The following is a 15,409-nucleotide window of genomic DNA, read 5'->3' on the forward strand; positions in this document are numbered from 1 at the left end:
TACACACACACACACACACACACACAAAATAGATACTACTCAGTGATTAAAAAGAGTGAAATCTTGCCATTTGCAACAATGTGATTGGAACTAGAGCATATTATGCTAAGTGAAATAAGTCAGGCAGAGAAAGACAAATATGACTTCAATCATATGTGGGATTTAAGAAACACAGTGGATGAACATAGAGGAAGAGAAGGAAAAATAAGATTAAATCAGAGATGGAGGCAAACCATAAGAGACTCTTAAATACAGAGAACAAATGGGGTTACTAGAGGGGTATTGGGTAGGGGGATGGGCTAGTGGGTGATGGGCATTAAGGAGGACACTTGGGATGAGCACTGGGTGTTATATGTAAGTGATGAATACTTGGGTTCTACTCCTGAAAGCATTACACTGTATATTAACTAACTGGCATAAAAAAATACAAAAACAGCAAAAATGCAAAAATGAAACCTCATGAACCAATCTCTGCTATCTTCAGACTTTTTTTTTTTCTGTAGCTTCCTCACCTCTCTCAATCTGCATAGAATTGAAGAAATTGCTCTGGATTAGGCTTTGGCTTATGGGAATGTGGTGGCTGGTTTGATCTTCTATCCAGACCATTACAACTTTCTCCATGTCATCAATAAGACTGTTTCACTTTTGGAGTGCCTGGGTGGCTCAGTGAGTTCAGGTGGCTCATCAGCTCAGGTCATGATCTCGTGGTCTGTGAGTTCAAGCTCCCTATCGGGCTCTGTGCTGACAGCTCAGAGCCTGGAGCCTGCTTTGGATTCTGTGTCTCCGCCCCCCCCCCCCGTGCCCCTCCCCCACTCATGCTCTGTCTCGCTCTGCCTCTCAAAAATAAATACATGTTAAAAAATTTAAAGAAAAAAGACTCACTTTCTTATCACTCATGTGTTCGTTGGAGTAGCACTTTTAATTTCTTCAAGAACTTTTTCTTTGAATTCACAACTTAATAATTAGCACAAGAGAACTAGCTATTGGCCTGTCCTGGCTGTTGACATGTCTTCCTCATTAAGCTTAGTCATTTCTAGCTTTGATTTAAAGTGAGAGACAAGTGATTTTTCCTTTCACTTGAACACTTAGAGACCACTGTAGGGTCATTATTTAGCCTCATTTTAATATTGGTGTGTGTCAAGGAATAGAGAGGCCAGAGGAGAGAGAAAGGGGAACAGCTGGTCAGTGGAACAGTCAGAACACACATGACATTTACTGATCACATTTGCTGCCTTATATGGACATTGTTTATGGGTTCTAAAACAATTACAATTACTATTGTATGTTACTACATCAAAGGTCACAGATTACCATAACAAATATAATGATAATGAAAAAGCTTGAACTCTTGTGAGAATTACCACAATGTGATACAGAGATGAGCAATGCTGTTGAAAAAATGGTGACTACATTTGCTTGATGCAGGATTGCCACAAATTTCAATTTGTAAGGAATGCAATATATGCAAAGTGCAATAAAGCAAAGCAATATCTCAATAAAATGAGATATTCTTGTACCACATTTTTTTTTGTCCATTCATCATTTCAAGGTTACTTAGGTTGTTTCTACTTTTTGGCCCTTATGCACGATGCTACTATGGAAATGTGTGTAACAGTTTTTGTGTGAGCGTGTGTTTTCAATTCCTAGAAGTAGAATTTCTGAGTTATATGGTAACTCTATATGTAACTTTTTGATGAGCTGCCAGACTTTTCTGAGTGGCTGCACATTTTACATTCCCACCAGCAATGTATGAGCGTTCCAATTTCTGTACATCATCACTTGTTATTCTGTATAATAGCACTTGTTATTTTTTGTGATGTATATAACCAACATATATGTACACACCACACATACATATTATAACTGCCCTAGTGACTGCAAAATGGTATGTCATTGTAGTTTTGACTTGCATTTTCCTAGTGACTACTGTTCTGGAGCATCTTTTCATGTCATTTGTCCATTTGTCTATCTTCTTTGAAGAAATGTCTACTCAGGGCCTTTGTCTATATTTTGTTGAGTTTTTGGTTTTTTTTATCGTTCCCTTGTAGAAGTTAGTTTATATGAATTTAACCAAGGAGTGCAACACTTGTACAAAAGAAATAACAAAACAAAAAAATTTTAAAAGTCCTAAATAAATAAAGGCATCCCATGTTACTGGATAGTAGATTTGACATTGTTAATTAAGATGGCAATATTGCCCAAACTTATCTACTCTATGGAATCAGTGCAATCCTCATTAAAATTTCAACTGCTCTTTTTGCATAAATGGCCAAGCTAATCCTGAAATTCATCTGGAATTTCAAAGGACCCTGAATAATCAAAACAGTATTGAAAATGAGGAACAAAATTGAAAGTAATACTTTCTAATGTCAAAACTTAATATAAACTACTTTGATCAAGACAGTGAGATACTGAAATAGCAATTAAACATAGCTCAAAGGAAGAGAACTGAGAATCCTATACTAGACCCATACATGGATGGTTAATTGATTTTTCACAAGGGTGCCAAGATTATTAATGGGGAAATAATATCCTTTTCAACAAATCATGTTAATGATAGCTGAACATTTTTATGCAAAATGTGACTTTAATCTGTACCTCAAACCATACACAAAAATTAACTCAATAGAAATCAAAGACCTACATATAAGATCTAAAACTATAAATTTCTTAAAATAAATGATAAATATACATCTTTGCAACTTTGGATTAAGCAATGATTTTTCAATTTTTTTTTTCAACGTTTACTTATTTTTGGGACAGAGAGAGACAGAGCATGAACGGGGGAGGGGCAGAGAGAGAGGGAGACACAGAATCGGAAACAGGCTCCAGGCTCTGAGCCATCAGCCCAGAGCCTGACGCGGGGCTCGAACTCAGGGACCGCGAGATCGTGACCTGGCTGAAGTCGGATGCTTAACCGACTGCACCACCCAGGCGCCCCAAGCAATGATTTTTCAAATATGACACCAAAAGCACCAGTAACAAAATAAAATAAATAAATAAATACATTTGACTTCATCAAAATTAAAACTTTTGTGGCCAAAGTACACTATCAAGAAAGTGAAACAACAACCCAACGACTGAAAAAATACTCACAAACCATATCTAATAAGAGCCTAGTAGTTTTTAAAGAGCTTATTAGAAAGCTTTGGGGGCCTAGAATATAATAACTTGAGGTTATTTCCTTCTAATTGCCATAGAAAAGAAGATGGTTAACTGTGCAGGCTTAAAATAGTAAAATAAATCAGAACACAAACCTGAACTTAATTTTTTTCTTTTCAGGGCCACATGCATAGTAGTTACAGCATTAAATACCTTAGTGATTTTTTCACTCATGTTTCTCTGATGGAAAATTATATTCAATATGGGACTCTATATATTTCAGGGATTTCTTTGAAGGTCATTTTAAAAAAATCTGACAGGGTATCAGTAATGCTCCCTTATTTAAAAGAATTAAATATATGAGTGAGTACATGCAGGAGTGGGCAGAAGGAAAGTCCAAGGAAGACACAAAAAGTCTGTTTTCATTTATGCCATATATCCAAATGTTCAACAGTTTGGCTCAGTTTGTTTTCCTAAATATCCCTGGAACCATCACCTGGAGCTTCAGATTCATTGACTCTATTGCATTTCAACTCTCAGAAAACTCATTTCTTTTAAAATATTAGCCCTCTAACTTGTCTTCCTTACTCCAACATCCAAAAACCCATCCTCAATATGTTTAACATAGCAGTCTTTAAAAATAAAAATCTACTTGCATAGGTTCTTATATTAAAAAAGAAAATTCTCGGGGTGCCTGGGTGGCTCAGTCAGTTAAGCATCTGGCTCCAGCTCAGGTCATGATCTTAGGGTTTGTGGCTGCCCCAGCTCTCTGCTGTCAGCATGGAGCCACTTTGGCTCCTGTCCCCCTCTCTTTCTGCCCTTCCTCTGCTCTCTCTCTCTCTCAAAAATAAATAAACATTAAAAAAAAAAAAACAAGAAATAAAACTCTCATTGGAGCCACATGCATCAGAATCAGCTACAGTCCATGTTTCTATACAGCAATCCAGACAAATTGAAAAGACATTTTAGGGATAAGAACATTGACTTTGTTTAAAAAAAGCTAACCAGGTGTGTGATTCTTATTCACTCCAGATTTTTAGGTCTCTAGACCTACCAGATAAAGTCCTGGTGCATTTTAGGACATAGGAGCCTTTTATTATTTGAAGCCTGCCTTTTTTTCTTGCCTTGTTGAAAATATTGGAATGACATTTGAAGAATTTCCTAGAGCCCCAGTGGTAGCGCATGTTGTTATATTGATGTCTGTATAACTGATAACATTCTTATGATGAATATCTAATACTTTTTTTTTTTTTGAGAAGGTCAGTACCATGTTTTGTAAAGTAAATGAAATTTAACATTTGTGTTGTTAACTAAAGAGAGGACTCCTGCTGAGGCACAGAAAGGAATGCTAATCATAAAGAGAAACAGGAAAGGATAGATGTATTGTGCTGAAAGCTCTGGTTAAAATATTATCAGGTTAACTAATTGAAGGGCAGATTAAGCTAATTTATGAAATGAGTAAACATTTCTATTTACTTTTTTCTCCAAGTTTTAAAAATTAAAGTTTCTTTTCATTTTTTGAAAAAATAGAAAGTCTTTTGGAGTATATCTTTGAAGGCTTGTTTCACTTGCTGGTTTCTTAGAGTGTAAATGAAAGGGTTTAATAAAGGGGCAACTGAGGTATAGATAACAGTTACACCTTTGGATAAAGTTACCCTTTCCTTTGCTGTTGGTTTTATGTAATTAAAGATACAGCTACCATAAGTAAGGGAGACCACAATTATATGAGAAGAACAAGTAGAAAAAGCCTTTGTTCTTTTCTGAGCAGAGGGGATTTTTAGAATGGTCTTGATAATATATGTGTAAGAAAGAATCACTAACAGCAATGTGACTAGGAGTGTGAAAATAGCTAAGACAAATGAAAATAATTCCAGGAAATGAGTGTCAGTGGAAGAAAGCTGCAGCACAGGGGAAATGTCACACATGAAATGATCAATTACTCTGGAAGCACAGAATTCCAGTGTCAGTCCCAAGGCCAATGGTGGAAATGTAAATAGAAAGCCTGATGTCCATGAACTGAATAGAAGTTGGTAACACACTTTGTTGTTCATAATCACTGGGTAATGTAGGGGTTTGCAGATTGCTACATAACGGTCAAAAGACATGGCAGCCAGTAGGTAAAATTCTGTAATTTCTAATAAGAGGAAAAAGAATAACTGAGATGCACAACTATCATAGGATATTGTTTTGTTTTTAGTCACGATGCTTATCAGGAATCTGGGAATACAGACTGTTGTCAATGAAGCTTCCAAGAAGGAGAAATTTCGGAGGAAAAAATACATGGGAGTCTTGAGGCGGGGATCTAGCAAGGTAAGAAGGATGATGGATAAGTTCCCCATTACACTCAACACATAATTTAGAAAGAGAAATACAAAAATCACAATTTGCAGTTGTGGGTCATCGGTCAGTCCTAGGAGAATGAACTCCATCTCTCTTGACTGATTCCTCATTTCAGATTTGAGTCCTATGAAATAGACATAGGAAAACAACCCCAAAAGTGGAAAGAAGAAAATTTTTTTTTAAAAAACTACAAACAGAAAGATAAACATAGTCAGAAATGTAAACAAGTTTAAAAGGTTGATCCAATTTAACAAGACAGATGATACTTAAAATTATAGCATAGATCAACCTATGCAGCCTCTGATTGTTCCATTTGAGCCACAGTTATAACAGTATTGAATTTTTTCTTTTTCCCTATTTGCAATTGAAAGATAATTTAAATTTGAGCTGATCATCTCCAGATGAGCTGAATTCTGTTTAAATGTTCTAAATAAACATAAGTATGACTTTAAATGTATTTTCTTTGTATATCTTATAAATTATTGAAAAAATACTTATAACATCTAGAAAATTGTACCAATGTCAACTTACAGCGTTTATTCAAAAGTCCTTAGCTCACTAGAACACTTAAAAAATATGTGAAATATAGAAATAATGACAATTACATATTTTTATGATTGAAATATTCTAATAATTAATATTCATTAATTATTTTGTCCCGATGTAGTACATCCCCATTGTTCCTTCATCTCATTTCACTTTATTATTTTTCTTTGGTTTCAAACACATCAGTCTTCTCATATTAGTTGCATTTAATCAGGAAGTTTTGACTATTGCATCTGCATGAAAATAGAAAAATCTATGACCGTTCTAAAGTCAATGGATATTATCTGACTTGTACTTGCAGAATTGCTTTTTATATATGATCTAGATATTTATTGCTAATTATAAATGACTTACCATATCTTGGATACATTGATGTACTTTTCTCCCTGTGGGAATATGGTAAAAACAGGAGTAAAAAATAAATGATGAGTATTTTCTCTCTTACAATATTATAAAAAAATTCAATATTTTAAGAGGAAATTTAATTCCAAAGGTTTTCTGGAGAAGAATTCTAAAACAGATATGTATTCTGGAAATTATCTGCATCTTTTAATATCTTTCACTTTCACTCACGCTCATTAAAATGACCCAGACATTACAAATAATTCAGTTAAAATCCTCTTTCAGGCCAGATAAGATTCATTTTCTGTCTTCTTTTCTTATATATTAAAATGAAGGAGAATATTTCCATAAAAATTCTAAGTGAAAATGCAATGCTCTAAATAGAAAGATGTTTTAGGAAGTTTCCCATATGAAAGGAACCCGAATTTTGTAACAAAGAATTCTTGCTTCAAATTGTGTGCTAACAATTAGAGCCACAGTTTTATCATTTTGCTCATAAGAGACACACGGGGATTAATTAAAATTACAAAAAAAAATAATGCCCCCTAAGACTAGTGTCAGGGGGCATGTATGTAAAATATAAAATAAAAACAATAACAACCAAAAGAAAGAAGGAAGGAAATAAAAACTGTGAATTGCTTTAACCATAGAACTGAATTTCTTTGGGACACCTGGATGACTCAGTTGGTTAAGCATCCCACTCTTGATTTTGGCTCAGGTCATGATCTCACAGTTCATGACAGTGTGGAGCCTCCTTGGGATCTTCTCTGTTCCTCTCTTTCTGCTGCTCCCCCACTTCTCTCTCTCTCTCTCTCTCTTTCTCTCTCTCTCTCTCTCTGTCAAAAATAAATAAATTTAAAAAACTTAATTTCTTTGACTATAAAACAGAACAGATATTCCCCCCAAAAGGTAGCTAGAACTAATTTAAACTTTAAAGTTGATGCCAACAAGCATTTCACATATTCCACTTCCCTGGGATAATATGACCAATTCCACATGTAAGAGGGTTTACCCCAAAAAGAAACCTCTCTCTTGCTTCCTAGTCAATGTTAGGATTTCATTAATTTATGACACATGCCCCAAATTGAAGGTGTATGGCAGTACCTACATGTTTCCTTATTTTTAAATTTTGAAACAATATAAACATAAATAAAAAGAACAAATACACAATGAAGATCTTTTATTCCTGCACCATTTGATCCTCCATCTGCTCTCAGTAGAGTAGTATGTGTTTATGACAAAAAAGAATATGTTCTACTAGATAAGTACAATATAACCATTGCTATCAGGACATTTACATTGCTACATTATTAACATGTTCTTCTCCAATCCTATTTAAGTTTCACCAATTGTCTAAAAATTTTCTTTATACAAAAAAAATTCAATTTAGAATTACATGTTACTTTAATTACCATGTTTTAGTCTCCTTTAATTTGGAATAGTTCCCTAGTCTTTCTTTCACTTTCTTTTTTTTTTTAAGTTTTTTTTTTTAATGTTTATTTATTTTTGAGAGAGATGGAGAGACAGAGTGCAAGCAAGGAAGGGGAAGAAAGAGAGGGAGACGCAGAATCCGAAGCACGCTCCAGGCTCTGAGCTGTCAGTACAGAGCTGGTCGCGGGGCTCAAACCCACAGACTGAGAGATCATTACCTGAGCCAAAGTCAGATGCTTAACCAACTGAGCCACCCAGGCATCCCTGTCTTTCCTTCACTTTTAAGAATGTTGGTTGCAAATTCTTTTTTTTCCTTTTTCTTTGTTTTTTCTTTAAATTGACTATAAGCACACTTAAAAATTTTTAATCCAGCGTAGTTAACATACAATGTTGTATTTGTTTCAGGTGTACAATATACTGATTCAACAATTGTATGTATTACTCAGTGCTCACCATGATAAATGTACTCTTGATCCCTTCATCTATTTCATTCATCCCCTCACCCACCTCCCCTCTGGTAACCATCACTTTGTTATCTATAGTTAAGAGTCTGTTTTTGGTTTGTCTTTTTTTTCTTTCTTTCTTCATTGGTTTTATTGCTTAAATTCCACATGAGTGAGATCAAATGGTATTTGTCTTTCTCTGACTGACTTATTTTGCTTAGCCTCATACTCTCTAGACTCATCCATGTTGATGAAAATGGCAAGACTTTATTCTCTTTTATGGCTAACTAATATTTCATTACATGTATATTTATATATATACACACATACACCTTCTTTATTCATCTATCCATGGACACTTGGGCTGCTCCTACGTTTTGGCTATTGTAAATAATGCTTCAGAAACATAGGGGTGCATGTATCTTTTCAAATTGGTATTTTCATATTCTTTGGGTCAGTGTCCAGTAGTGGAACTAATGGATCTTATGGTAGTTCTATTTTTTTTTTTAAGAGATGGGGGGGGGGGGCGGGCAGAAGGAAAGAGAGAGAGAGAGAGAGAGAGAGAGAGAGAGAGAGAGAGAGAGAGAATATCAAGCAGGCTTTGTATCCGTACAGAGTGTGTGGGGCTCAATCCTACAACCCTGGGATCATGACCTAAGCCGAAATCAAGAGTCAACTGACTGAGCCACTCAAGCACCCCACAACTTTTAATTTTTTAAGAAAGCTCCATATATACTGTCTTCAACAGTGGCTGCACCAGTTTGCATTTCCACCAATAGCGCATGAAGGTCCCTTTTTCTCCACATCAGCATCAGTACTTATTGTTTCTTTAGTTTTTGTTTTTAGCCATCCTAACATGATTTTTCCTTTTGTTTTCTTATGTCATGAGACATATCTAGAAAAATGTTGCTACAATCAATGCCAGAGAAATTATTACTTGTTCTCTCTTTTAGGAACTTTATGGTTTTATGTCTTACATTTAGGTCTTAATCTATTTTGAGTTTACCTTTGTGTTTGGTGTAAGAAAGTGGTTTGCATGTAGCTTTCCAGTTTTCCCAGCGCCATTGGTGAAGTTTTTCCCATTTTTTCCCAGTGCATATTTTTGCTTCTTTTTGTCAAAGAGTTATTGAATCATGTGTTTATTTCTGGGCTCTTTATTCTGTTCCATTGATCTAGGTGTCTACTTTTCTTCCAGTACCCTATGGTTTTGATTAGTAGCTAGCTTTTTAATGTAATTTGAAGTCTGGAATTGTAATATCTCTGATTTTGTTCTTTTTCAAGATTCTTTGGCTATTTGGGTTTTTTTATTTTTGTGGTTCCTTACAAATTTTAGGATTGCTTGTTTTAGTTTTGTGAAAAATGCTGTTGGTATTTCGATAGGTATTGCATTAAATGTGTAGATTGCTTTGGGTACTATAGACATCTTAACAATATTTGTGCTTTCAGGCAATGAGCATGGTATATCTTTCAATTTGTTTGTGTCATCTTCAATGTCTTTCACCATTGGTTTATAGTTTTCAGAGTTCAGGTCTTTTACCTCTTTGGTTAAGTTTTTTCCTAGGTTTTTTTTTTTTTTTTTTTTTTTTGGTGTAATTGTAAATGGGTTTCTTTTCTTTTAATTTTTTTTTTTTACATTTATTTATTTTTGAGTAACAGAGTGAGACAAAGTGTGAGTGGGGGAGGGGCAGAGAGAGAAGGAGACACAGAATCTGAAGCAGGCTCCAGGCTCTGAGCAAGCTGTCAGCACAGAGCCTGATGCAGGACTCAAACCCATGAACTGTGAGATCATGACCAGAGCTGAAGTCCGATGCTCAACTGACTGAGCCACCCAGGTGCCCCTAAATGGGTTTGTTTTCTTAATTTCTCTTTCTACTGCTTCATTATTGGTGTATGGAAATGCAACAGATTTCTGTGCATTGATTTTGAATCCTGTTTTCTTACTGAATTCATTTATCAGTTCTAGTAGTTTTTTGGGTTTTCTCTATATAGTATGTCATCTGCAAGTAGTGAGTTTTACTTCTTCTTTACCAATTTAGATTCTTTTTATTCCTTTTTCTTGTCTGATTGCTATGGCTAGGACTGCTAGTACTATGTTGAATAAAAGTGGTGAGAATGGACATCCTTGTCTTATTCCTGACCTTATGGGAAAAGCTCTCAGTTTATCTCCATTGACTATGATGTTAGCTGTGAGTTTTTCATATATGACCTTTATTTCATCGAGGTAAGTTCCTTTCACACCTACCTTGTTGAGGGTTTTTATCATGAATGATATTATACTTTGTCAAATAGATGCCTTTTCTACATTTATTAAAATGATTATATGATTTTTATCCTTTCTTTTGTTAATGTGATATAAGATATTGATTGCTTTGCACTACCCTTGTATCTCAGGGGAAAAAAATCCCACTTGCTCATGGTGAATAATTATTTAAATGTATTTTTGGGTTTGGTTTGCTAATATTTTGTTGAGGATTTTTGCATCTATGTTCATCAGAGATATTGGCCTAGTTTTCTTTTTTTAATGTCTTTATCTGGTATTGGTATCAGAGTAATGCTGACCTCATAGAACAAATATGGAAGATTTTTTTCCTCTTCTGTTTCTTGGAAAATTTTGAGAATAGGTATTAACTCTTCTTTAAATGTTTGGTAGAATTCACCTGTGAAGCCATCTGGTCCTTGACTTTTGTTTGTTGGGGTTTTTTTTTTTGTTTGTTTTTGTTTTTGGTTTTTTTTTTTTGATTATCAATTCAATTTCATTGCTGGTAATTTATCAGTTCAAATTTTCCTCTGGTTTCAGTTTTGGTGGCTTATATGTTTCTAAGAATTTATACATTTATTCTAGGTTGTCCAATATTTTGACATAATTTTTCATAATATTCTTTTATAATTCTTTGTATTTCTATAGTGTCAGTTGCTGTTTCTCCTCTTGCTTTTGTGATTTTGTTTATTTGAGTCCTCTTTTTTTGAGTCTAACTGAAGGTTTATCCATTTTATCGATCTTTTCAAAGACCAGTCTCTATTTTTTTAGTTTCTATTTTGTTTATTTCTGCTCTGATCTGTATTATTTTCTTTCTTCCACTGGGTTTATGTCTTTATTCCTATTTTGATATAATATTTGTTGTTTGAGATTTTTTCTTGCTTCTTGAGATAGACCTGTATTGCTATAAACTTCCCTTTTGGAACCACTTTTGCTGCATCTCAAAGGTTTGAACCACTGTGTTTTCATTTTCATTTGTCTCCATATATTTTTTGATTTCCTGTGTGGCATCTTGGTTGACTCATTTATTGTTTAGTATCATGCTATTTAACCTTCATGCATTTATGTTCTTTCCAGGTTTTTTCTTGTGGTTGATTTCTACTTTCATAGCATTGTGGTAAGAAAAGATGCATGGTGTGAACTTCGATCTTTTTTAATTTGTTGAGACTTATTTTGTGGCCTGACATATGATCTATTCTGGAGAATGTTCAGTGTGCACTTGAAAAGAATATGTATTCTGCTGTTGTAGGACAGAATGTTCTGATATATCTGTAAAATCCATCTCATCCAATGTGTCATCAAAGCCAGTTTCCTTATTGATTTTCTATTTGGATGATCTAGCCATTGAGGTAAATAGGGTGTTAAAGTCCCTTACTATTATTGTATTATTGTATTGTATCAATTAGTTCTTTTATGTTTGTTATTAGCTGCTTTACGCATTTGGGTGCTTTCATGTTTGGTGCTTAAATAATTACATTGTTATATCTTCTTGCTGGATTGTTCTCCTTATGATTACATAGTATCCTTTGTCTCTTGTTACAGTCTTTGTTTTGAAATCTGTTTTGTCTGATATAAGTATTGCTACTGCAGTTTTTTCACAGCCATTTGCATGATCAATGTTTCTCCGTCCGCTTACTTTCTTCACGTGTCTTCAGGCCTCAAATGAGTCTCTTGTGGGCATCATATAGATGGGCCTTGTTTTTAACCTTTCCATCACCCTGTGTTTTTTGATTAGAGTATTTAGTCTATTTACATTTGAAGTAATTATTAAGAGGTGTGCATTTATTGTCATTTTGTTACCCGTTTGTGTTTTTTTTTGTAGCTCTTCTCTGTTTCTTTATTCTCTTACTCTCTTCTCTCAGTTTTCTGGCTTTCTTTAGTGATGTACTTGTATTCCTTTCTCTTTATTTTTTGTATATCTATTACTGCTTTTGATTTGTAGTTACCATTAGGTTTGTATATAACATCTCCTGCATATAGCAGTGTATATTAAGTTGATGGTCGCTTAAGTTTGAACCCATTCTCTACTCCTCTACCCCCCATGTTTTAGGTATATGATGTCATACTTTATACCCTTTTACTTGTGAATCTCTTGACTGATTTTTAGGGCTGGTTTTGTTGTCATGAACCCCTTTAACTTTTGTTTGTTACTGGGGGAACTCTATCTCTCCTCTGTTCTGAATGATAGCCTTGATGGATACAGTATTCTTGGCTGCAAGGTTTTTTTTCCTTTTAGTACTTTGAATATATCATGCCATTCACTTCTGGCCTGCAAATTTTCTGCTGAAACATCAGCTGATAGACTTATAAGTGTTGCCTTCTATGTAACTATCTTCTTTTCTGCTTGTAAAATTCTCTCTTTATCACTACATGTTGCCATTTTAATTAGTATGTGTCTTGGTGTGAACTTCCTTTGGTTGATTTTGTTGGGGAATCTCTGCTTCCTGGAACTGGATTTTTGTTTCTTCCCCCAGATTCAGGAAGTTTTCAACTATTATTTCTTGAAATAAATTTTCTGCCTCCTTTTCTCTCTCTTCTCCTTCTGAGATCCCTATAATGTGAATGTTATTAAACTTGATACAGTCACTGAATTCCCTAAATCTGTTGTCATGTTGCATAATTTCTTTTCTCTCATCTTCTCAGCTTGATTACTTCCCATTATTCTGTCCTTAAGGCTGCTGATTTGTTGTTCTACTTTCTCTAGTCTGCTATTTATTCCATTTAGGGTTTTTAAAGTGTCATTTATTGTGTTCTTCATCTCTGATGGTTTCCTTTTTATCTTTTTGTTAAGGGTCTCGCTGAGATCCTCCACCCTTTTCTCAAGACCAGTGAGTATCTTTACGATCATTAACTTCTCTATCAGGCATATTACTTATCTCTATTTCACTTAGGTCTCTTTCTGTGGTTTTGTCCTATTATTACATTTGAGATATATTCCTCTATCTCATTTTTTCTAATTCTCTGTGTCAGGAAAGTCAGCTGCATCTCCTGCTCTTGAAAGTAATGGCTTTTTGAAGAAGAGGTCCTGTAGTGTCCTGCAGTGTCATGCCCTCTGCTCACTAGAACCTGGTGCTTCATGGGTGTCTCCTATGTGTATTGTGTTGCATGTGCCCTGCTGTTGAGTCTTGGCCACTTTTTCCTACATTCCAATCTTCTGCAGTGGCTCTCTTTGCCTGTTGTGGGTAGCCTTGTGTCCCTGGGGTGTTAGTGGATCAATCTGTGTCTGCTTTGGGCTGCATTTGGTCAGACCAGGTATTTGCCAGAGATGCAGTGGCACCCAAGTACAGGGTGATTTTCCTGTGTGGTCTCCTGAGAAGCTATCCTTGGTGGGTGGAGCCTGCAATCAGACCAAATGTCCTCCCCCAGCCCACTGCTGGGACCACAGGGGACTGCTGTATGGTAAACTTCCTCTAGCCCCAGGGCACTTTGAAGTGGTCCTGGCCCTGTTGCGGCTGTTTGCACACTGTCAGGCTTGTGCCTGGTTTGTGCCTCTAAGAACATCTTGGAGGGAGTGGGGCACACAGTGCCTGCAAAGTTTGTGTGCCAGTGACAAGAGACATGTCACTGCCACTAGGACCAGGCTGGTGGGGTGGGTTGTGTAGTTTTAATGAGGTGTGTGCAGGTCTTCCACGGGAGGGGCTCAGCAGCACCACTGGGACTGAGGCTCTGCAAAGTGCACAAGACCAGAGATGCAGTGTTGGCAGAGTCTGCACTGGTCTACAACCATCAAAAAATAAATGAAAACAGAAACAATAACAAAAAATAGCAGCCTTGGGGAAGGAGAAGAATCTGAATTCCAGAGTTATCACATTATTGGATTCAAGTATCTAGTGTTCAACAACAACAAATCACAAGTCATAAAAAGAAACAAGAAAATATGGCGCATTCAAAAGAAATCAACAGAATTTTTCCCTGAAAAAGACTTAATGGTGGATCCACTAGACAGAGTTTAGAACAACTGTCTAAAGGTGTTAAAAGAATTAAAGGAAGATGCGAAGTCAAGAAAGTAAAGTATGAACAAGATGGAAATATCAAAAATGAGATAGAAAACCTAAAATAAAGCAAAAAGAAATGATGGAGATGAAAATTACAATAACTAAATTGCTATAAAATGATTAGTCTTTGCAAAAATACCAAAAATCTTAAGCTCTGTTCTTTTTTACTCCCTCATAAATATAGAATGCTGACTGCATCCAAGTTCAAAATACTTAATATTCTCAAAAATATTGAAATATTTACAAAGTTGACTATGAGTTTAGCATAAAGAAAGTTTCAGAAATTTTCACAGGATAAATTCTTGAAAGTATGCTTTCTAATTATCATGGAAATTAGCAAGAAATTAATATCAGACAAATAGAAAGTGACCAAATACTTGGAAATTAAGCAATATACTTTTATATAGCCAATTGGTCAAAACAGGAATCAGAAAGGAATTAGAGAAAATTTTAAACTATATGATAATAAAATGTAGCATATCAAAATTTATATAATAAAATATATGCTTTAGAAAAGACAAAAGCTAAAAATTATTTAAGTCAGTGCTGTCCAAGATGGTAGTCACTAATCACCTATAGCTATCAAGCACTTGAAATGTGGCTAGTGTAGCTGAGGAACTGAATACTTAATTTTTAATTTAATATTAATTTAAATTTCAATGTGTATATCCCCATGTAGCTAGTGGCTATTCTATTGGATAGTACAGACATAAGTAATCTTATTAGTAATGTAACAACAACAACACAAAAGGTAAGCTACATCTAAATATATTTGATAGATTAGTGAAATAGAATTTAACTACAAGAAGGGTCACTTTTTGGGGGTGTATATAGTTTGATAAATTTGACAAACACATATAGCAATGCAGCTACCACTACAATTAAGATATAAAATATTTCCAGTATCCTAAACTGTTTTCTCTTGACATTTTGTAGTCAGTCACTTCTCACCA

At 35.0% G+C, this 15,409-nt stretch overlaps 2 protein-coding genes across 4 annotated transcripts in view; both read right to left on the reverse strand.

Moving 5' to 3' along the window:
• Positions 1 to 15,409, reverse strand: part of LOC112863862 (olfactory receptor 6C1) — a 174,536-nt gene that overhangs the window by 61,008 nt on the left and 98,119 nt on the right. The window contains exon 2 of one of the 3 annotated variants that reach the window (XM_086713153.1): positions 6,343 to 6,374. The exons of the other annotated variants lie outside the window; for them this stretch is intronic. The gene's annotated coding sequence lies outside the window, so the exon portion shown is untranslated. The remainder of the gene's footprint in view (positions 1 to 6,342; positions 6,375 to 15,409) is intronic. 3 annotated transcript variants of the gene reach the window in all.
• On the reverse strand, positions 3,008 to 5,931 carry LOC112863879 (olfactory receptor 6C6-like). The gene has a single exon (XM_086713151.1). It carries the CDS (start codon positions 5,550 to 5,552, stop codon positions 4,614 to 4,616), a length of 939 nt encoding a protein of 312 aa, XP_086569277.1. The 5' UTR covers positions 5,553 to 5,931; the 3' UTR covers positions 3,008 to 4,613.

The sequence above is a fragment of the Puma concolor genome, chromosome B4 (genome assembly GCF_028749965.1).
Source record: "Puma concolor isolate L17-30 chromosome B4, mPumCon1.1.hap2, whole genome shotgun sequence".
Lineage (NCBI taxonomy): Eukaryota > Metazoa > Chordata > Mammalia > Carnivora > Felidae > Puma > Puma concolor.